This window comes from Panthera pardus, unplaced genomic scaffold (genome assembly GCF_024362965.1).
Source record: "Panthera pardus isolate Hobbes unplaced genomic scaffold, ASM2436296v1 HiC_scaffold_3, whole genome shotgun sequence".
In the NCBI taxonomy this organism is placed as follows: Eukaryota; Metazoa; Chordata; class Mammalia; order Carnivora; family Felidae; genus Panthera; species Panthera pardus.
Genome location: NW_026526876.1, coordinates 3,078,594 through 3,095,906, shown reverse-complemented (window position 1 = coordinate 3,095,906; position 17,313 = coordinate 3,078,594). Strand labels below are relative to the sequence as shown.

The following is a 17,313-nucleotide window of genomic DNA, read 5'->3' as shown; positions in this document are numbered from 1 at the left end:
CTCTCTGTGCCCCTTCCCTGCTTGCCCTCTGTCTCTGTCTCTCTCAAAAAGAAAATAAATATTAAAAAAAAATTTTTTTAATAAAGATCTTTAAAAAAGAAAAAAATGAGGATAAAAGTGTCTGCAGAGACTACTGTCCATGCTGCTGGGACCTTCAGCAGATACAATGCGTTCAGAACACTTTACGAATACAGATCTCTTAAGTGAATGCATATGGAGTTCTGCTGCTGTTTCTTGAATCGTTTCCTGTCTGCTTAGGGACTTTTTTCTTTATATTCTGTTTGGCTCACAAATTGTACTCCTCTGTAGGACAAACATTTCTGCTTTAAAGCGTGTAAATAATCTAGTTTTAGAAAACCTCATATTCTCTAAAGGTGCACACGAGTAATGACAGGACTTCCTGTCAAAACGGGCTTAGGGCAGACCCCTCAAAACCTACACAATTTCCTAACTAGACAACTTAACTCAGATCACCTGGGCAGGCAGTTCAGCGGAGCTAGAGGCTGCCACAATGAATATTAAAACGCAACCCAAAAATCTAGTAGAAATTCTGGCGAAACTTTAATGAGAGCGAGGTCAGTAAGTGCCCAGACAACGCAGATGAAAGAGCTGTTGTGAGCCGAGGGGCTGTGATGAAGTGGGCACGGTGGGCAGGGCGGCCAGCCACGCCAGGACCACAGGCTGGGATGTGGCTTTCTGAGGAAGCAGGCCCAGATACAGGCACCGTTTGTTTTTTTATTCCTCCCCATTCCTGGGAGCCCACAGGGGCTCGGGCAACACAGCAGTCAAACGGAGGGCTTTTTCCTCTTCTGCTGAACCACGAGACTACTCCCCCATCCCAGCTCCTTTTTCCTGGAAGAATCCATAGATGAACCAAGGCAGTGTGCCCCGAGCCAGCACGCTTCCCTCTTCACCCGTGACACGTACCGGAGCTCACGCTGCGGGAATTCGCACAGAAGCAGACCAGTGTGGACCGAAGTCCACTGCTGTGCTCCCCGGGCACCTCCGGGTTCCCACGGCACCCCTCCCCAAATACCTCCCACGAAGCCCTGTTTGCTGTCTCCTCCCGCGGAAGCATGCGCAATGGCAAGCCTGTTTCGTTCGCTGTTGAATCCAAAACACCAATAATGGGCCTGGCACACAAGTGCTGAATAGAAGCCTGAATTTATAAGAAGAGAACAGAACTCTGGCTTCTTAATCACATATTACGTGTTTTAACACCCACTTGGTAGCTCTAAACAAAACAAGGCACGGGGCGGGGGGAGCATGTGAACAGTCTTGAGCTTCAGCTTCTAGTTCACAAGAGGCCGTCTTGTAAAAGAGGGAAATCTTTACGCTGAGTAGTTGCTTCCGTTTTTCAGATTTCTCATGGTACCAAACTAAAAAGGTTTTTAAAAAGTTGTCATGGACGGAAACATAAAAAAAAAAAAATGTAAAGGGGCACCTGGGTGGCTCAGTCAATTGAGCGTCTGACTTTAGCTCAGGTCATGATCTCACAGTTCGTGGGTTCGAGCCCCCGTGTCAGACTCTGCGCTAGCAGCTCAGAGCCTGGAGACTGCTTCAGATTCTGTGTCTCCCTCCCTCCCCCCACCTCTCTGTCCCTCCCCCACTCGTACTCTGTCTCTATCTCAAAAATAAATAAACATAAAAAATTTCTGTTTTCAAGTTGTCATGGACAGAAAGAGAATTTGAGTAGCACTGTATCTAGTCAAGAAATAGAATACCTAGCCAAAAACCTTCCCACAAAGAAAACTTAAGACCCGGATGACTCCACAAATGAATTCTATGAAACATTTGAAAAACCGATAAAACCATTCTTACACAGAAAGAAGAGACGCTATTTGGTTCTGTTTATATGAACTTCAGGTCTGGGAGTGGGAAGAAGGTCTCTCATTTACCATTTACGGTAAATGTATTGAGGGCCATCTGCCTTGTCCCCGCGGTCACGGTCTGGGATGGTCCTGGCTGTAGTGTACAGGGCAGGCTGACAAAAGGACAGTGCCTGCCTACCCAGCAGATAACGGGCTATGGTCACCAGAGCTTACCTTCAGGCTGTGCGCTTCTGATGAGGCTGGGGCCCTCAGCTACTCCGGCTCCTGGCAGGGATGGGGAGGGGATTCTCCTCTACTCTAACAAGTTCAGACGTATCTGAATCCCAGCGGTGGACCTGACTGGGGCCTGAGCTGAGACCACTGCCACACGTAAAGGTGGTCAGAAAGGATGCCAGGTGACCTTCTCAGTCGCCCAAGAACAACGGTCGATGAGTATGGGTGGCAGAAAAGAAAGTTTTCCCCACCAGCTTACTATGGCAAGGAGACAGTCCAGAATGGTCTGATAGCAATTAAACCCACTGAGATTAAAGATGGAGACCAGGACCAGGTCTCCCAGAGTTCATCTTTGAGGCTGTTTTTTGGTGAGTCTCCTATTATGGTTTCACGTATTGGGTGTGACCCAGGGACAGATCATGGTTGCTGGGCTCCAGACTCTGATTTTCAAGTGAAATAAGAGTCCCTAAGAGAAAGGGCCCCTGCCTGACACCAAACAAGAGAATAAAAAAATACCTTGTCTCCTCTCCCATGGCTAGGGTTAAAACACACTGCTTCAGATACAACATTATTTGTCAAAAGCATCGGCCTCTCTATACACAAACCGTCAGAACATCAGGAGGCACGTATTATCGATGTGTCCCATTACCGATGATGTCAACTTGGATCACCCGGTTATCATGGTGTCTGCCAGATTTCTCCACTGTAACTATTTTTCCCTTTGTAATTAGTAGATATCTTGTAACAGATACTCCGAGACTTTAAATATCTTGCTTCTCATCAGACTTTCACCAATGAGTTTTAGCACCTATTGATGATTCTTGCCCGAACGGGTTATTACTATGATTGTTGCCAAATGATGACTTAACTCAAGCATTCCTACTCATTAATTAGATGGTGTTCCACTGTAAGCAAGAGGTCTTCAACTCATTATTAAAAAAAAAAGAAAATCTCCTAGTTCTGTTCATTGTGAGGGCCTAGAAAAAAGGACACTCGAGTAGCAATGAGCACACGGACCCATACCATTCTCCACTGAAAAGGAAACAGGGCTCCTTGGAAAAATGGCTGATCTAAAGGTGGAAAATAAAATGTGAGCTTGAAAAATCTTTCTGTGGCAGGAAGTAAGAAGTGCTCACAAAATTGATGAGAACGCTTACAGAAGTGAATTTGAATGGGCTCCCACTGGCCAATTCTGGGCCTCAAAACGAAAAACACAAATGGATGTTAACACATTGAATGAAAATAATATTCTGTAAGTCCATACTAAGATTTTAAAAAAATAATTTAAGGAAGAGCAGAGAAAAGGCAAAACTCTTCTTTACGAAGAATGCCAACCAATAAAGGTGGAAGGAATGAAAAGAAAGAAAATTACCATTTTACATGGTAATAACGTACTCAGGCAAGAATCCTCAATGAACCCGGGCTATGAAAACATACCCTTACAGTGACAAGCCCCGGCAGACAACCAGCTGTAACCCAGTGATGAGATTTAGCAACCCAATAATGGGACACACTGAGATCGCTTGCCCTCTCGTGTGATGGGCTGAAACAGACATAATGTCAAGAGAGCTGGGCCCTTATCCTAAAGCACTGGGAATATTACATAAACAAAAGGAGGTGCCATCAGGTTTTCATTTTAGAAAGACTACTGTTATATATGAAGAATGGGCTAACAGGGTGAGCACAGATGCAGAGAGACCAGACAGGATTTTCCTGGAACAGGGTAGAAGTAGAGACAAGACCAAAGAGAAGTGATTGGGGACTGATTTCAGAAGTGTAAATGACAGGACCTGTTCTTTTTAATTTTTTTTTTTTAATGTTTATTTTTGAGAGAGAGAGAGAGACAGAGAGAGAGACAGAGTGCGAGCGGGGGAGGGGCAGAGAGGAAGGGAGACACAGAATACAGAGCAGGCTCCAGGCTCTGAGCTGTCAGCACACAGTCCAACGCAGGGCTTGAACCCACGAGCTGCAAGATCATGACCTGAGCCGAAGGGGGGCACTTAACCAACTGCGCCACCCAGGCGCCCTGACAGGACCTGTTCTTTAATGTCTTTCAATAAAGCTTTATAATTCTCTACGTTAGAAAAAATAAAGCAGTTGAGGTCTATCCCGAAGGGATTTATTCTGCAGACCTACATCACTCTAGAGCATACATGTGGTTTCCTTTATTCACAGAACTGTGTGTTAGATCTGAGGGAAAGAACTCCAGGACCTCGATCATCTAAAATTATGAAAGATCTGGGGCGCCTGGGTGGCGCAGTCGGTTAAGCGTCCGACTTCAGCCAGGTCACGATCTCGCGGTCCGTGAGTTCGAGCCCCGCGTCAGGCTCTGGGCTGATGGCTCGGAGCCTGGAGCCTGTTTCCGATTCTGTGTCTCCCTCTCTCTCTGACCCTCCCCCATTCATGCTCTGTCTCTCTCTGTCCCAAAAATAAAAAAAAAAAAAAAAAAAAAAAAAGTTGAAAAAAAAAATAAAATAAAATTATGAAAGATCTAACAGCACATTTTTTAAAATTTTTTTATTTTTTTTAATTTTTGAGAGAGACATAGTGTGAGCGCAGGAGGGGCAAAGAAAGAGGGAGACACAGAATCTGAAGCAGGCTCCAGGCTCTGAGCTGTCAGCACAGAGCCCAATGTGGGGCTCGAACTCACAAACTGCGAGATCGTGACCTGAACCAAAGTCAGATGTTTAACTGACTGAGCCACCCAGGCACCCCCTACCAGTCACATTTTTGAAATCTCAGGTATTGGCATGTACCAACAATCTGTACAGCTCGAGGGCATGACAGTGTAGGGGTGAATAGGATTGGAAATTATTCGTGTTTAGAGGGTGTCTGAAATTGAGAACCAGACAGATCCATCTACTCTGAACCTACATGTGGCCCTAAAGAAAGTGGATCCCAAAGATTACAGGAGGGGAAGTTGTGAATTATGTCCATATTCAAATGGAGATCAAAGAAGCTCAAGCCAAGAATTATGGACTGACAGGGACAGCTGTGGATTGAACAAAAGTTCATTCTAAAAGGGCTATTTTGAAGGTTAGAATTCTGACTTTGGAGGAACTAAGGTGATTGGCAGTGGAAGGAATCACATATAAAATCCCTTAAGTAAAAATTAATTGACTTAAACTTTTTTAATTAAAAAAAAAAAAAAAACAAAAAAACAGCAGGTTTGGCAGTGGTATTGAAATCAGCATTGGAAATCAAGACGTCATATACAAAAAGCTGCTCCCGGAAGTTTGTGGGTGGTAGGACCGGAGCAAAACAGGCAGTAAACCAAGAAGGTGAGGCTCAGAGAGGGGAAAGAAGCCTGAATATGTTTAGTGGACGGAAGGAGCCTGCAGACCAAGAGGCTGCCATGCACAAGGCTGGGAGTAAGAACCTTGCTGGGCTCCCAGGAAGCAGGCAGACGTGTGTCCAGAGCCAGGTGGAAGGACCACCCAGCCCAAACTCTCCAAGCTCCAAACTCAGCCACCTACTGTTATTGCTCAACCTGCATGCACCTTAACCACAACCCATGCAACGCCTTCCCAAAGCCCCCATGTTTGGGGGGACGGTGCCACCTGGCTGCCCAGGAATCTCGGGAGTCACCTTGGACTCCTCCCGCTTCCCCCATGCCTAACATCCAACCAAGTCAGCAAGTCCTCTTAAGCCTGTCCCCAAAGACCCCAGCCTCTAGTCACAACACCTCACTCAACTTGTGGTGTCAATACAGACACAATGGGCACAGACACAGGCTGACTGCTTATTTCACACCCTAAGTCCCACCCTGCCTGGCCCTGACGAGCCACGTCTTTGGTCCTTGTTCGCTGACTGTGGTCCCAGGGCCCATATTTGGTTCTTAGGGTTCTCTCCTGTCCTCGTCTCTGGGCTGTGGAGCTTCACCTATGGCCCCTCTGCCCCGAACTCTGTCAGACCCTTTGGCTGGCATCAGACATCAACCTCCCCCGGTGCAGACATTCAGAGTTTATGCATATCGGGGCGCCTGGGTGGCTCAGTCGGTTGGGCGTCCAACTTCGGCTCAGGTCACGATCTCGCGGTCCGTGAGTTCGAGCCCCGCGTCGGGCTCTGTGCTGACTGCTCAGAGCCTGGAGCCTGTTTCGGATTCTGTGTCTCCCTCTCTCTCTGACCCTCCCCCGTTCATGCTCTGTCTCTGTCTCAAAAAAAATAAATAAATAAACGTTTTAAAAAAACAGAGTTTACGCATATCAAATATCTTGACTCTGCCTCCAACAACATGGCCTCATGGCCCTGGCCATGCTTTCTTCCTTCACACCTTGATGACAACTGGCAACCCTATGTACTCTTGACCCCTCCTGCCCTTCCCCCTTGCGGTCCGCCACAGTGACTGTTTTATAATGCAAACCTGACCATGTCAAACTCCTGATTAAAATCCTACATTGGCTCTCCAGGTCCCACTTAATTGTCACTTCTCAGAAAATCCCACTTAAATGACAGTAGAGAAGTACAAAAGGAAATAAACTCATAACCTAAAATTCCCAAAAATGGAAGCAGAGGGGAACATCAGCAAACCAGAGATTTTGAGGAGTTTCTAGAAACCAGAAGGCAGATAGGTCGTCAGGATGGGGTATGCGTAGCCCTATATCAGAAAGGGAGATGGCCAATTAAAAAATAAAAATAAATTTTAAAAATGTTTAAAAAATGCGATGCCTGGGTGGCTCAGTCGGTTAAGCGTCCGACGTCGGCTGAGGTCATGATCTCACAGTTCATGGGTTCGAGCCCCGCATCAGGCTCTGTGCTAACAGCTCAGAGCCTAGAGCCTGGAGCCTGCTTCGGATTCTGTGTCTCCCTCACTCTCTACCCCTTCCCCACTCATGCTGTCTCTGCCTCAAAAATAAATTAAAAAATAATAATAATAATAAATGTTTTTAAAAAAGCAGGGGCAGGGCGCCTGGGTGGCTCAGTCAGTTAAGCGTCCGACTTCAGCTCAGGTCATGATCTCGCAGTTTGTGGGTTCGAGCCCCACGGTGGGCTGACAGCTCAGAGCCTGGAGCTTCCGATTCTGTGTCTCCCTCCCTCTCTGCCCCTCCCCTGATCGCTCACTCTCTCTCAAAAATAAATAAACATTAAAAAAAATTTTTAAAGAAAAGAAAAAGAAACAGATGGCCAGGGGAGAAGCTCCAGGGCAGCAGAGAGCAGGTGCCAGAAGGGGATTTAAAGAAAAGCAGGAATCAAGGGGAAGACTCCCTGTGGACCAGCTGTGGGCTGCCTCACTGGCCCCACTGTTGTCCCCTATCTCCCATGGAGCACTGACCCCTCACTCTCCACTCTCTCCCCAAACTGCAGCTTGAGACCTTGTGATGGAGGAGGGGATGGGAGGAAGTTTCAATTATATATACTTTGTGAAGTTGTCTGAACCTCATGGATCCAAAAGAGGTTTTTTTCAAAACCGACTCAAAAAGTTTTCACCTCAAAAGTAAAAATATGAATGCTAAAATAAGATTAAAAAATAGGGTAACTAGGGAGGAAAAGTCAAAGAATTCTTCCAGAGGAGAATAAAAAGTTAAACTATTGGAAAGTCATATCTAAGAGAACTTTTAAGAGACAAAGATCAGTCAAGGAGAAAAAGTCTCCATGCATCAGTTAAGAATCCCAGAAGGAGGGACGCCTGGGTGGCTCAGTTGGTTACGCGTCTGACTCTTGATTTCAGCTCAGGTCGTGATCTCATGGTTCGTGGGATTCTCTGTCTCCCTCTCTCTCTGTCCATTCCCCACTCATACGCTCTCTGTCTCAAAATAAATAAAAAACTGAAAGAAAAAAAAAAAAAGAATCCCAGAAGAACAGAGAAAAGGGAGATAAGAAAAGGATCAAAAAAATATTCTTTATCAGAATCTTAGAACTAAAGACAGACCTAAGTCTTCAGATTGGGAAGGTTCACCAGGAAGCTTCACACCCAGTGAAGGAGAAAAACTGAAGGTCAGTATTCAGACCCAGCCTCCAGAACACCAAGCAAAGGCAAGTGGTCCCAATGGCTTCCAGAGAGGAAGTACAGGTTACAAATAGGAATCACCACACATGAGACTTCTTGGGCACCACTGGGCGTTGCAGCAACGCCTTTACACTTCTGAATGGCATCCAGTCACACTACCTGTGACACGTGAGAAGTAAAAACACCATTGGCATAAAAGACCCCAGAACGTTTATCTCCCATGTCCGGAAAAAGTCACCTACGGGTATGTATACAGACAAACAAATATGGAATCCCAGAAAGAGGGAAGAAAACGTGGAACGTGCGGAGAGGCAGAACAACTCCCAGAGTACAGGACGACACCACAGGACCATCGTATGGCACGCCGAGAGGGCCCGTCAGGTCAGCCAGCAATGGGGATGATGAAGAAGTCGGATCATCCTAAGGATCTGGGAAGCCATGCTCTTCCTGGAACTTTCTCTTAATTTCCAGGTGGGTAACTCACCATCTAAACATGAAGCCAACTACAGTGGGGGGTAGTTTTGAGCAGCAGATAGCACGTAAAAAATAGAATTCATCTGACCTGGCCACTGGCACCGCGTCCTGGGGATGCAGAGTTTAGCGATGGGAGTGCACGCCCTAGTCCAATCGTTCTGCTCTGCTCTGGGGTGGAATAAATCCACAAGTCAAACATTCGAAATGCCGTTCATCGGTTTCCAGTTTACAGAAACTCTCCGCAGGGTTCAGGAAACGTTATTACAGTTACGGAATAAAATGCAAATAGCATTAACCTTGATAATGTAAAAGTTCTGCTATAATCTGAATGTGTCCAATGTAGCATTCGAAAAGGCACAAGAAACAGCCATTACCGCTGATGGGCAATTTGGGAAACCACAGATCAGAGATGGAGACTGACTTTCCACAGTTTGTCATTTTGTGAAACACTTGGTTTCTTCACAACAGCATGAATTACCTTTTCGAAAGTAAAACCTCCACTGGGTAGGCAGGGTGCTGAAAGCCAGTGGGAGGCGGAGAGACACGGGGGCGCGGGGGCCTGCTGGCGGTTTTACTTTTCCTCGGGTTTCTTGACAAGTAACAGATCTTGCCTACAACTGATGGAATTAGAAATCGGGGCTGAAATATGATCCCCAGAAAAATATCCAAATGTAACAAAAAACTGGGAGGACCAGGGTGGGAAAGAGGGCGTGTGGCCCTCCCGTGACCTGGGAGAGAGTCAACACATTCTATTTAAAGATGGCAGCACAGACCCAGGTGTCACCCAGAGGGTAGTGACCCTTGGAGGAGATGCCAACAGAAACGGTCTGGTGAGGGCCGAGGGAGGGGAGACTTTTGCACGTGGCTCCAGCTCAGCTCAAAATTCTCTTCCTCCCACTCACCCCCATACAAAACCTCAGCTTCAGCCCTCGAGGAAAAGCACTCCCCCTCCTTCGGCCCAGGACGTGTTAGAGGGCCACCACGGAGCCCGTGACACTCTGTTCTCAACCTGAATTCTTCCAACGAAGGCACGTGTGCTACCAGCCATCAAGTTCTGGCTGCCCAAGGCAGCGTCTCATCAGCCTGTCAGCCTCAGAGATCAAGAGCACAACCTGTTGATGCCCTTGGGGAGAGTAACGAGGTGCGGAGCCCAAGTCCTGAAGGGTCAGTAAGGAACTCGAGCATTAGGAAAGGCCAGGCCTCCGTTTCACCATCTGAGGAGAAAGGAGGCAGGCAGGAGATCCTCTACAGGTCCTCGCCACCGTCAGTTCTGTGCCATTTCACGCACGAGGGCCAACGTACGGCCTTCTTCTCCCTCATTCGGCCACATTACTGCCTAGCTACAATCTTCTTTGTCCTGCACAACGTCTACAGAGTCCCAATCACAAGTTGCTGGTGTCCTCATCCACCCACTGCTAGAAGGGACCCCTCGCCTGTTCTTGGACGACCATGGTACTTTCCCTTCAGCCGCTCGCATGCCGGCTTAAGGGCTCCCAGAAAGACACACTACACCGCTGTGGCAGCTGTGTGACCCTGGGCTAATCATAACCCTCTGAGCCTTGATTTCCTCATCTGCGAAGCGAGGAAAGTAACCGAGTTTGCCCCCCTAAGAGTTGTAAGGATCAGAGGAGATCAGGCACGTGTACTGCCAGATGTGCAGAAAAGCCTTCTGAGTGGCTGCTGTCCACAATATTAAAAATTCTGATGTCTGGAGTAGCTGAGGGCCTACGTCCTCGTGTCTGTCCCTGTAGCACATGTATGTCCATGCTGTGCTCACAAGCAGACAGAACAAAAGAGTGTGTGATGTGGAGACTGGGTCCTGCGAGTGCGTGGCGGGGAGGGCCCAAGAGGCTGGAGACCCCATGCGTGAAGTCACAGAGGAAGGAGCAGATTGCCTGTCCTGTGAAAATGTCGGTAACCTCTGTCCCTTTGCACACACTCATTCGCCATGTGATCAAAGGAGCAAACCACCCATGCTTTTCGGAATTCCATGGAAATGCTGCTAAAACACTAAGTCAGGGCCATCTCCCTTCCAGACACACACAGAGTGGCACAGGCTGTGGCCTGATCTGCACGGGAGCTCCGGGCCATGGCTGGCCTCAGATGGCCACGTGGACCCTCCTTCCCTGACCCTTCAGGTGCTCTTGCCGACAATCCTGAGTCCTCAGAGGCTGCCCTGTGGCTCCCAGATGCTCCTGGATGACTGTCCAGCTGGTTGGACGCTACCCCCAGTGAGGGGACAGGACCTCCAGGTACCTCACCTCCAGACTGGATCACCCTGGTTCTGAGACAGCTCTTGTGGGCCTTACTGACCAGACCAGACCGGACGCTTGTGCCAGCAAGGAACTAACCCACCCAGGAACGAGCCCTGGGCCAGGCTGGAACTTCCCACTAGTACTTCTGGACATGGGCTCAGACTCCAGCAACTGTCGCATCTGCTGCTGGTTTAATGTGCTGGCTCGGGGCTGAGGAGTGTCACTCACGGGGGGGGTTATAACAGCAGAGGGGCACCCAAGTCCTAGGTGACTTTTCTGCCAGTTCTGAGAGCCACGCTCCCTTGTGTGGGTAACAGGATGGCCCTAGGACTGACTCAAACCTGCTCTCCCCCGGCCGGCCCTCACCCACAGCACCTGCTGGTTCTCCAAAGGCCACTCCTCCCCGTTCTCCCTCAGGCCTGTGACAGCCTGTCAGAAGATGGTGTCCCCCCCTTCCTTCATTAAAACTTCTGGACCATCTTTTTTCTGACATCCTTTTACCAGAGAGCTCCGCCCCTTGCCTGCATCCGCCACCTCAGACTGTTCCCCCGCCCAACACTGTGCCAGCGTCCCCCAGCACAAGCTCTTCACCCAGTGACTCACACAGTCCCCCAAAATATGGGTGCCTACCCCATGCCAGGCAGCATGCCAGGGCTGGGGGCGGGAATTCAAGAACAAGCCCCTCCCAGGGGTCACAGAGCTCCTGCTCGGGGCAGAAAGGGACTACAACTCACGACCAAGGAAAGATGTACTTTAGGGAGAGTCAGTGACAGACAAGCTCAGGGGCCAGGCGAAGCCTCTGCAGGCGAGGAGGCGAGAGGCGGCACAAAGACCAGCTGGGGAAAGAGCCCGGCCCGGCGGGGCTGTGTGGGCGAGGCGGGAAGGGGCGAGAGGCGGGTGGGCAGAAGCCAGTTAGCACAGGATCCTGAGGCCCGGGTTAAGCAGGGGACTGATGGGATCCGATTTGAGGCTCAAACCCTCCTCTCTGGCAGCATTCTGGAGAACGGCAGTGGGGGGGCCGGGTGGACTCCACACCCCCCCCACCCCCCCCCCCGCGGAGCTGACCCCGAGCTACTGAGAGCACGTGTGCGATGGGGCCCAGACGTGACCTTTAGGTTCCACCAGAATGGAGGCACCGCAGGGCGACGCAGGGGAGGCAGTGGGAGGATGGCTCAAGAGCAGCTTACGCTGGAGGGCCACACAGGCCTGCACAGATGTGGCCCCTCACAGCTCTAGGGGCCGGAAGCCCCGCCCAAGGCTCTAGGGCACAATCCGCCCCAGTCCCAGCTCCTGGTGGCTGTCCCCCCACCCCCACCCTGCATCTCTGCCTCCATCTTCACTTGGCCTCCTCCTTCTTCTCTGCGTGTCTAGTTTCTTTTTTTTAATTTTTTTTTTTCAACGTTTTTTATTTTTATTTTTGGGACAGAGAGAGACAGAGCATGAACGGGGGAGGGGCAGAGAGAGAGGGAGACACAGAATCGGAAACAGGCTCCAGGCTCCGAGCCATCAGCCCAGAGCCTGACGCGGGGCTTGAACTCACGGACCGCGAGATCGTGACCCGGCTGAAGTCGGACGCTTAACCGACTGTGCCACCCAGGCGCCCCATCTGCGTGTCTAGTTTCAAGGATGTGATGGCATCTAGGGGCCACCAGATAGCTAATCCAGGCTAAACTCTTCCTCCCAAGATCCGCGTAAGGGAACATTCATTCCTTTCCCACATAAGGTGATTCCAGGGATTAGAACATGGATGTCATTCGGGGGAGCCACCATGCAACCCACTACAATGGGAATGGTCTGGAAGAGAAAGAGGACACTGATGCACAAGACAGAGGACTTCCCAAGGAGTGTCCTTGGGATGGCCGGAGGGATGCGACCCAGACCTGAAAATCTTTCCTAGCTTTACTTCAAAACAGCACTGAAGATGAATTTTATCATATGGGATTTGTACAATGTTAAAAAGAAAAGGGGCAGGGCGCCTGGGTGGCTGAGTTGGTTAAGCGTCTGCCTTTGGCTCAGGTCATGATCTCACAGTTTGTGGGTTTGAGCCCCGCATCGGGCTCTGTGCTGACAGCTCAGGGCCTGGAGCCTGTTTCGGATTCTGTGTCTCCCTCTCTCTCTCTCTGCCCCTCCCCCGCTCATGCTCTGTCTCTCTCTCAAAAATGAATAAACGTTAAAAAAAATTATAAAAAAGAAGAAAAGGGGGGCATCTGGGTGGCTCAGTCAGTTAAGCATCCAACTCTTGATTTCAGCTCAGGTCATGATCTCACAGATCATGAGTTCGAGCCCTGAGACAGCACAGAGCCTGCTTGAGATTCTCTCTCTCTGCCCCTCTTCTGCTCGCTTGTTCTCTCAAAATAAACTTAAAAAAAAAGAAAAAGAAAAAAATTTTTGTAAGAACACTCCAAAACCCCTGCCAACCCCTACCCTACAGCTAAGGGAGCCTCAGTGGAGGACACATGTCACCCCAGGCAGTCTTGCTAAGATGTCAGTCCCCACCTCACAGACCGGCCATGTTGGAAAAAGAACTTTAAAGCCTCCATGTAGCAAAGGGAACAGGGAGGGTGAGAGGGTCAGGGTCCATGGACAGAACAGACAGACACACCCTCTTCCATTCAGAGGACCAATCCAGCCAACAAAACACTCCCCGGAAAACACCCTCCTTCAGCTGCACTGGGGAAACAGCTGGCCTTCGGCCGACTGGAGACTCAACACCACCGGACACTGAGTCCAGGAGCAAGGCAGGGCACGCCCCCAGACAGAGGCGAGTCACACAGTCACCCTGCCACACAGCTCAACTGGGGGTGTGGCACGAAGGGGAACCGGATTAGACTAGGGGGGAGGAAGTACTCCTGCCAGGTGAAGTGGACTGAGGGTGAAGTGAGGGGGGTGGGGAGCAGCTGTGGGCAGACACGGCCCCTCCCCTCCCCCTTGGCATGCCCCCACCTCCACCCTCCCATGCCCCCCACCCCCATCCCCCATTCCTCCCCACTCCCATCCCTGAAGGCTCCCACCTCCCCCTCCTCCCCCCCCTTCACCCCACCCCGACAGGCTCCCACCTCCTCCCTCCTCCCCTTCCCCCCAGGCACGCCCCCACCCCCAGCAGCAAGGGAGCCTCCACTCCCAGCTCTGCTGCGTGTGCTGCCCCCCAACTCTGCACCAGTGTGGGGGGGACCCTCTGCCAGGGCCAGCCTCTGAACTGCGTGGACCTGAACTAGATTCTGTTTGTAGACACCCCTCACTCTGAAGACCAGGGACAGTGCCTGGTGTGAGCAGACACTCCTCCTTTTCAAGTTCAGCCAAAGTTGTCATTTCTGTGCCTGGCATCACCTTGGGGCTCCCCTTTCTCTCTGCACTGTGATCTCCCCAGTGTTACTAAACGCCTTGGCAACCGGGCGGCAGGTGGGGGCTATGGTCTCCGCGGCCTTGAGCTGCGCTTACAGCCGACCACTCTGGCCTCGCACTCAGAGCCCTGGGGCACGGATGCCTTTGGAGCCCCCCTCCCCCACCCGTGAACTGGTCCAAGGACTTGCCAGTTCCTCAGTTAAAGATACCGATAACTGGAATCCCCCCGCCATGCCCCACCCCACAGATTCTGACTCAGGAGGACCCGGGAGGGCCCTGTAATCTGCATCTCAGCCTGCTGGGGGCGGGGGGGGGGGGGGGGAGGGTTCATACTCCCCAGAAGCAGGAAGCACTCACAGCTGAGGGAAGAAGACCGATCGGCCGGGGCAACAGCCCCCAGGAGCACTCAGGAGCCCTGAGAACCCGCACCCTCTTCAGCCCTTGAGGGTGGGGGTCGGTGCCAGGGATAGGTCCCCTTCCCAGGGCTGGGAGTCAGGGCTGCTGGCACACACCTCTTCCAGACCTCTGAACTCCCGTGGGCAGGCACGGATGAGCCCTTGCACCTCTCCACTGACCATTCTTCCCGTCCTTCTCCTACATCTCGCCCTCCTTCCCTTGGCAAATGCAAAGAAGTTAGGGGCTTGTGATTCACATTTCTTTCTCCTTAACACACCCACACCCATTTTTTTTTTTTTTTAAGACCCCACCCAACACCAGGACAAGAACTAACAGATTGAAACTCCTATGGAGCTTCCGGCTCCATGGGGCAGAGGGGATCCTTCCAGTACCTCCCGGTGAGCTGGGGGCTTGTGACTGCCTGCTGGACACAAACAGTCCCAAAGGCCATCAAGTAACCAACATGAAGACCAAGAGGCAGAAAGTGACTCCTAAGAGACTATGCCATGTGGCCCCAAGTCCCGGAAATCCCTGGGCTCTTTCACACCTGACGGGATGCATGAGGCCCCCTGGTCAGATGCCAAGGGCAGCAGTACATGGAAAGGCCCAGACATGCAGATTGGGCTCACAGCCCGGCCAAGCAGGAGCTTCCTGTTCCCAGGAGCACAACCAGGGACCCAGGACACAACCCACAACAGGCAGGCTCAACATGTCTGCCTGCTAAAGAGGCTTCTAGGAACATTCTCCCGGTTAATTCCTTCAAACACATATCCCTTACAACCACCAATTTACTGCAGGCAGGATCTGCTTCCAGAAACAGCACTCCACTTTCTGCCCACATCCCGAACACTGACACCACACACAACCCTGCAAGGCAGCCTGAGGGCACAGTGGGAATATGGTGCCAACTCTGAGTTCAAGTCCTGGCTCTGACACTCATTCCAGAAGCACCATCCTGAGCAAGACTCATCTCCCAGGGGCACCATCCCCTCATCTACAAGAGGCAGGTACCTACCCTCTGGAATCACTGCAAGAATGGAAGGATAGAAGTTTAATATCAACTGCCTCAATAAATTCCTTCCCTTCCCGCCTATTCCTGTAACTCAGTTTCCTTTCTCAGCTCCAACCCAAAGAGATCCCAAGCTCACCTAACGCAGAAATGCCAAAGAGGCCCAGGCACAGAAGACAGAAAATAATTTTAATAAGCCCTAAGGTTCCCTGATACCCTTGCCCTCAAGTGCTCACCTTTTTAATTTTTTATTAAAAAATTTTTTAACATCTATTTCTTTGTGAGAGACAGGAGACAGAGCGTGAGCGAGGGAGGGGCAGAGAGAGAGGAGGGACACAGAATCTGAAGCAGGCTCCAGGCTCCGAGCTGTCAGCAGAGCTGGACGTGGGCTAGGACCGGGAGATCCTGACCTGAGCCGAAGTCGGATGCTTAACCACTGAGCCACCCAGGTGCCCCTCAAATGCTCAGCTTTGAACCTGATCATCAGCTACACCTGGGGCTTCATCCCCTGAACGCTACATTTTCTCACTGGGTGAAAGAGACCACCCTTAAGTTTTCCAGTTTTCCGAAATCCAGGTGGCACTTCCCCGCCCTGCTGGGACAGGGCAGTGGAGGGTAAACAAGGTTACACAACGGGCATGCAGCTCTCAGGCTGTTCGTGCTGGCCAACGGGGCAGCACTTTGACTTTTAAAGTGTACGGAGGTGATTTGAGTCCCCATTTAGCATGCAGGCACAGATGCTCCTAGTGTTCCCTAGGGTTAATTGGGTCCTTCCCCAACCGCACCCCAACCCCCGCCCGCATTTTGTGGCAGGTACATTCAGAACTTGGGTCTCGAGTCGTGTCCATTCTGACAATGCAAAGCCCCAGTGTTCAGGGCTGTCCCCTGGAACCGCCCCAGCCTCCCGGACCGCCGGCACGCACAGGGTCGTGTCCGCCCGCTGCTCTGGACTGCGGATGAGGGGTGGAAGGAAACAGTCTGGGGGCCCCCGCTCTGGGTCGGCAGCGGGTGACGAGTGAGAGGAAACAGTTATCGCCACAGAGGAGGAGATACGATCACCAAACCTCCTGCGCCCGTGCCCCCACCAGCCCGCTGGGGTGGCGCTTTCCCTGGAGTTTCCACCGCGGGCCGGCGACCGGGGACCACACTCCCCAGAACTCCTAGCGCTGTCCCTACGCAGGTCCCCCTAAAAACACGTGCGCATCCAGGGGCGCAGCGGCCTCCAGGGTCCTGTCTCAGGCACCAAGAGGGTCTGGGCAGCCCGGCGCACGTGTCCCTCTAGGCTGGGAACCCGAAGTCGGAGCGCCCCGCGCGACTCGGCCAGCAACCTGGGCCTGGAGCGGGGCCCCGGGGTCGGGGACGCCGCGCGCCTCACCTGAGCGGGACGCGGACGGCCAGGTACCTGTCGACGGCCACGGCCAAGAGGCTGAAGATGGAGCTCTGCGTGAGCACGAGCACGAAGCATGCGAGGAAGAGGCAGCTGTGGAAGTCGGTGCAGAAGCCCAGGCTGATGGTGATGGCAAACGGGATGGCGAACAGCCCCACGGCCACGTCGGCCGCCGCCAGGGACACCAGGAAGTAGTTGGTGGGCGTCTGCAGCGCGCTCGACGTGCCCACCGCGACGCACACCAGCACATTGCCCGCCACTGACAGCGCGGCGATGGCCAGCTCCAGCGCCACATACAGCGCGTCCTGCGTCTCCAGCGGCATGGCCGGGCCGACCCGGCCCCGACGTCGCCTACCCGGGCCGCGCTAGGCGCGGGGCAGCCGCGTGGGCGCCGCCGGGCACCGCCGGAGCGCCCGCACCGCGCGTCCGCCAGCCGCGTCTGACCCGCCAGGCTCGCG

General features: G+C 51.8%; 1 protein-coding gene across 1 annotated transcript in view; it reads right to left on the bottom strand.

Moving 5' to 3' along the window:
• ADORA2B (adenosine A2b receptor) overlaps positions 1-17,313 on the bottom strand; it is a 26,080-nt gene extending 8,767 nt beyond the window's left edge. The window contains exon 1 of the mRNA XM_019413360.2: positions 16,844-17,313. Coding sequence (XP_019268905.1) covers positions 16,844-17,178 — 335 coding nt within the window. The 5' untranslated portion in view covers positions 17,179-17,313. The remainder of the gene's footprint in view (positions 1-16,843) is intronic.